General features: G+C 62.4%; 1 protein-coding gene across 1 annotated transcript in view; it reads left to right on the top strand.

Moving 5' to 3' along the window:
• Positions 1-969: 969 nt before the first annotated feature.
• The window catches only part of CHD8 (chromodomain helicase DNA binding protein 8), a 28582-nt gene continuing 23551 nt past the window's right edge, over positions 970-6000 (top strand). The window contains 5 exon segments of the mRNA XM_069774305.1: positions 970-1059; positions 1061-1705; positions 3427-3789; positions 4605-4978; positions 5818-5932. Of these exon segments, the coding sequence (XP_069630406.1) occupies positions 985-1059; positions 1061-1705; positions 3427-3789; positions 4605-4978; positions 5818-5932 (1572 nt within the window). The 5' untranslated portion in view covers positions 970-984.

The raw sequence follows: 6000 nt of genomic DNA, 5'->3' as shown, positions 1-6000 counted from the left end.
TCTCCCCATTCCCCTCTTACTGGGCATCCCAGTTCCCCCATAATTGGGCATCCCAGTTTTCCCCCTTCTTCTTTTACTGGGCACCCCAGTTCCCCCATGATTGGGCACCTCAGTTCTCCCCCTTCTCCTCTTACTGGGCAGCCCAGTTCCCCCATGACTGGGCACCCCAGTTCCCCCCATTCCCCTCTTACTGGGCACCCCAGTTACCCCATGATTGGGCAGCCCGGTTCTTACCCTTCCCCTCTTACTGGGCAGCCCAGTTCCCCTCATTCCTCCTTAACTGGGGGGCCCAGTTTCTCCGTGACTGGGCACCCTAGTTCCCCTCTTACTGGGGCTCCCAGTGCCCCCCATCCCCCTCTTACTGGGGGTTCCACTTCCCCTCTTACTGGGCTGCCCAGTGCCCCCATTTTCCCTCTTACTTGGCACCCCAGTTCCCTTCATTCCTCTCTTACTGGGCACCCCAGTGCCTCCCATTCCCCTTTAACTGGCCATCCCAGTTCCCCCAGCACTGGGCACCCCAGTTCCCCCCCTTACTAGAGTCCCAGTTCCCCCCACTCCCCTGTTACTGGAGCTCCCAGTACCCCCCACTTCCCCTCTTACTGGGCACCATTCCCCCGCCTCACCCTCACAGCCAGTTTTGGGGGAGTCTGTGCATTTTGGGGGGGGGGGGGGGGGGGGGGGGGGCAAGATTTATGGAAAGGGGTCACCCCAAATTTGGGGGGGTGGGGCCAGTTGGAGGGGTGGGGTCAGTCAGGGGCGGGGTCAGTTGGGGGGCAGCACTTTTGGGGGTTCCCCCCTTTAATTTTTCTTCTTTCCCCCCCCCACAGCTCGGAGGTCCGGACCCCCCCGCCGCCCCTCGCAGCCTGACGTGAGCCCCCGCCCCCTTCCCAAACCCTCCCCCCTCTAGGGGGGGAGGGGACCCCCAAAAAAACCACCTTCCCCCCCCCTTTTTTTTTTTTTTTTTTAACACCCCCCCCCCAAAAAATGGCCGACCCCATCATGGACCTTTTCGACGACCCCAACCTTTTCGGGCTCGACCCTTTAACGGACGAAACTTTCGCCCCCCCCTTCCCACGATCCCATCGAAGAAGCTTTAGGGTTAACGGGGGCTTTAGAACCCCCCCAACCTCCTCCGGACCCCCCCCCGGATCCCCCCGCCCCCCCTCCGGAACCTTCTTTGCCCCCCCAAAATCCACCCGACCCCCCTCGATCCCAAATTCCCCCCGAACGTGACGTTCTCAGTCAAGGCAACCCCTTCATGGGGGTCTCGGCTTCGTTACCCCCCACCCCTTCTTCCTCCTCCGGGGGGGGTCCCCAACCCCCTAAAATCGTTATCCTTAAAGCCCCCCCGGGGGGGGCGACGCCCTCAGGTCCCACCCAATCGCCCGCCCTTCCCGTAGCGGGCGGGGGGACCGCGCCCAACGGCGGAAAAGTGACTTTCGCCAAAGTTTTAACCGGCACCCCGCAACTTCGACCCGGCGTTTCCATCGTTACCGGTAACGCCGCCGCCGTTTTAACCGGGAAAGTGACTCCAGCCGGAACCGGGGGGGCTACCGGAACGGCCCCCCCAGCCGCCGCCGCCGCCGTTCACCGATTGGTTCAACCGGGAAGACCCGTCAAGCAATTGGTTTTGCAGCCGGTCAAAGCTGGGGGGGCCGGGACCCCCCTCAAACCCGCCGTCACCCTCACGTCGGCGCCGGCGCAGGTGACGAAGGGGTGGGGGGGGGGGCGGTGACGTGGGTTGGGGGGGCGGGTGACATGGGTGGGGGCACCCATGGGTGGGTGTCTTGGGGGTTGGGGTCTTCGGGGTTGGGCGGGGGGGTCTTCAAGGTTGGGTTTGTCTTCTTGGGTTGGGGTCTTTGGGGTTGGGAGGGGGCTCGGAGTGGGTGGGGCGGCTCGGGGTGGGGTGGGTGGGGGGGCTATGGGGTTGGGCGGGGCTCAGGGTGGGGTGGGGGGGGCTTGGAGGGTGGGGTTGTACCTTTGGGTGGGGGACTTGGTGGGTTGGGGTCTTCAGGGTTGGGTGGGGAGGTCTTCAAGGTTGGGGTCAGTTCGTTGGGTTGAGGTTTTGGGGGGTTGGGGGGGGGGCCTTGGGGTGGGGGGGGGGCTCAGGGTGGGGTTGGGTGGGTCTTTGAGGTGGGGTTGTCCCCTTGGGTGGGGGTCTTGGGGGTTGGGGTCTTCAGGGTGGCGTGGGGGGGGTCTTCAAGTTTGGGGTTGTCTCCTTGGGTTGGGGTCTTTGGGTTTGGAGGGCTCAGGGTGATTTGCCGGGGGCCACCGGAGTCCGGGTCACCTCCCAACAGCGGGGTCCCCAAAGTCCCTGAGGTCCCCAAGATTGGGGTCACCACCCCTTTAATGGGGTCCCCAAAGTCCCTGAGGTCCTCAGGATTGGGGTCACCTCCCCTTAACGGGGTCCCCAAAGTCCCTGAGGTCCTCAGGATTGGGGTCACCTCCCCTTAACGGGGTCCCCAAAGTCCTTGAGGTCCCCAAGATTGGGGTCACCTCCCCTTAACGGGGTCCCCAAAGTTCCTGAGGTCCTCAAGATTGGGGTCAGCTCCCCAAAGTCCTTGAGGTTCTCAAGATTGGGGTCACCACGTTGTAACGGGGTCCCCAAAGTCCTTGAGGTCTCCACGATTGAGGTCACCACCCCATAGCGGGGTGCCCAGAGTCCTTGAGGTTCTCAAGATTGGGGTCACCACGCTGTAACGGGGTCCCCAAAGTCCTTGAGGTCCCCAAGATTGAGGTCACCTCCCCATGGCGTGGTCTCCAAAGTCCTTGAGGTTCTCAAGATTGGGGTCACTGCCCCATGGCGGGGTCCCCAGAGTCCCTGATGTCCTCAAGATTGGGGTCACTGCCCCATGGCGGGGTCCCCAGAGTCCCTGATGTCCTCAAGATTGGGGTCACCTCCCCGTAGCGTGGTCCCCAAAGTCCTTGAGGTTCTCAAGATTGGGGTCACCACCTCATAGCGGGGTTCCCAAAGTCCTTGGGGTCACTTGCCCATAATCGGGTCCCCAAAGTCCTTGGGGTCCCCAAAGTCCTTGAGGTCCCCACGATTGAGGTCACCTCCCCATGGCGTGGTCCCCAAAGTCCTTGAGGTTCTCAAGATTGGGGTCACCACACCATAACGGGGTTCCCAAAGTCCTTGAGGTCCCCAAGATTGGGGTCATCTCCACATAGCGGGGTCCCCAAAGTTCCTGAGGTTCTCAAGATTGGGGTCACCGCCCCATGGTGGTGTCCCCAAAGTCCCTGAGGTCCTCAGGATTGGGGTTACCTTGCTATAATTGAGTCCTCAAAGTCCTTGATGTCCCCAGGATTGGGGTCACCTCCCCATAACGAGGTCCCCGAGTTCCAGCTCCCCACCCACGCTCCCCAGAGATCCCCGTCCTCGCCCTGACCCCGCCCCTTTTTTTTTTCCCCTCATCTCTCCTCCAGGGCGAATCGAAACGCATCACTTTGGTGCTCCAACAGCCGCCGGGCGGTAGCGCTCCCCCCGGCCAACGCCACGTGGTGTTGGGTAGTTTACCGGGCAAGATCGTGTTGCAGGGCAACCAATTGGCCGCTCTCGGTCAAGCCAAAGGGACGCCGGGCCAACCCGCCAAGGTGGTCACCATCCAACTTCAGGTTCAACAACCGCCTGCCGGCCAACCGGGAGCTCCTCAGAAGATCCAACTCCTCCAGCAACCTGCCGGCGCCGGTGGGCAGCCGGCTCCCGTGGCCGTCTCCTCCGTGCCGCAGGTCGTGGGGGGGACGGGGCAGAGGTTGACGGTGCCGTTGAAGGTGGTTCTACAGCCCCAGGTGAGCGTCGGCGAGGTTTTGGGGCGACCGGGAAGCTGAGGAGCTTCTGGGGGGCGGTCGTCGGGGGGGCGGTCCCGGCATTTTGTCCAACTACAGTCCCCGTTGTGCCAAACCCTTGGTCCCGGTGTCGCGCCCAACTCTTGGTTTTGGTTGCGCTCATGTTTTTGTTCTAGTGTTGCAACCGATTTTGCTCCCTGTTGCGCCCGACCATTGGCCGCGGCGTTGCACCTGACGCTTGGTCTCCGTTGCGCCCAGCTCTTGGTTTTGGTTGCACCCAAGCCTTTGTCCTGGAGTTGCACCCAACCCTTGGCTGCGGCGTTGCGCCCAGCTCTTGGTTTTGGTTGCACCCAAGCTTTTGTCCTGGAGTTGCACCCAATTTTGGTCCCAGTTGCGCCCAATCTTGGCCACATTGTTCCGCCCAACTCTTGGTTTCCGTTGCGCCCAACTCTTGGTTTCCGTTGCGCCCAACTCTTGGTTTTGGTTCCACCCAAGCTTTTGTCCTGGAGTTGCACCCAATTTTGGTCCCAGTTGCGCCCAACCCTTGGCCGTGGCATCACGCCCAACCTTTGGCCGCAGCGTTGTGCCCAGCTCTTGGTCTCCATCGCGCCCAACCTTTGGCTGCGGCGTTGTGCCCAATATTGGCCACATCATTGCGCCCAACCGTTGGTCTCCGTTGCACCCAACTCTTGGTTTTGGTCGCACCCAAGCTTTTGTCCTGGAGTTGCACCCAGTTTTGGCCGTGGCATCGCGCCCAACCCTTGGTCTCCATCGCGCCCAACCTTGGTGCCACCCCAATTTTTGGCTTTTCTCCGCAGGCCGGCTCGTCTCAGGGCAGTTCTCCCGGTCTATCGGTGGTGAAGGTGCTGAGCAGCAGCGAAGTAGCCGCCCTGGCCAGCCCCGGCTCGCGGGGCGCCTCGGAAGAAAGCCGCAAGCTGGAGCACCAGAAGAAGCAGGAGAAAGCCAATCGCATCGTAGCCGAGGCCATCGCCCGTGCCCGAGCCCGGGGCGAGCAGAACATCCCCCGTGTCCTCAACGAGGACGAGCTGCCCAGCGTCCGGCCCGAGGAGGAGGGCGAGCGGAAGCGCCGGCGGAAAGGGGCCGGCGAGCGCGGGGGACCCAAGGAGGAAAGACCCCGCAAGGGCAAGGGTCAAGGTGGCTCCGGCAAGAGCAAGGGGCGCAGCAAACCCAGGTGAGATCTCAGCTCCGAAAAACGACGTATTTTCACCCAAATATAGCTGGGAGGGGTTTGGCCGCGGGTGCGTGTCCTCGTTGGGGTGGCCGTGATGTTGTCGCCCAACCGTGGTCTTCGTTGTCGCCTGACGGCGGCCCCTCGTCGCCCAACCGTGGTCTTCATTGTCGCCCAATGGTGGCCCTTCATTGTCGCTCAACGGTGGCCATCGTTGCCCAACCATGGTCTTTGTCGTCACCCAACGGCGGCCCCTTGTTGTCGCCTAACGGCGGCCCTCATTGCCCAACCATGGTCTTCATTGTTGCCCAACGGCGGCCCCTCATTGTCACCCAACCATGGTCTTTGTTGTCACCCAACGGTGGCCCTTCATTGTCGCCCAACGGCGGCCCTCATTGCCCAACCGTGGTCTTCGTTGTCGCCTAATGGCAGCCCCTCGTTATCACCCAACCGTGGTCTTTGTTGTCGCCCAACGGTGGCCCTTCATCGTTGCCCAACAGTGGCCATCATTGCCCAACTGTGGTCTTCGTTGTTGCCCAACCATGGTCTTCATTGTCACCCTACAGTGGCCCTTGTCGCCCAACCGTGGTCTTCGTTGTCACCCAGCGGTGGCCCTTCGTTGTCGCCCAACGGTGGCCATCGTTGCCCAACCGTGGTCTTTGTCGCCCCAACCATGCTCATTTGCCCCCCAGCGTTGGGCCTCGTTGCCCCCCAACGTTGGCCGTCGTCCCCAGACTTTGGCCCTCGTTGTTCCCCAACCCTTGGCCTTGGAGTAAACCCCCGGAGCAGGGATCCGTCTGTCCCATCTCCGCCCTCCTAACGCCCCCATTTCGCCCCGGTAGCACCATCACACCGGTGGTGGGGAAGAAACGGAAGCGCAACGCCTCCTCCGACAACTCGGATGCCGAGGTGATGCCGGCGCAGTCGCCGCGGGAAGAAGAAGAAACCAGCGTGCAGGTACGGAGACGCCGCCGGCGGAGGTCCGTGCCGTTTTGGCATGGACGGGGGCCGCATCCTGTTTTCCT

This window comes from Haliaeetus albicilla, chromosome 29 (genome assembly GCF_947461875.1).
Source record: "Haliaeetus albicilla chromosome 29, bHalAlb1.1, whole genome shotgun sequence".
Taxonomy (NCBI): Eukaryota; Metazoa; Chordata; class Aves; order Accipitriformes; family Accipitridae; genus Haliaeetus; species Haliaeetus albicilla.
The sequence above is the reverse complement of the archived record's forward strand: the minus strand, read 5'-3'. Positions and strand labels throughout refer to the sequence as shown.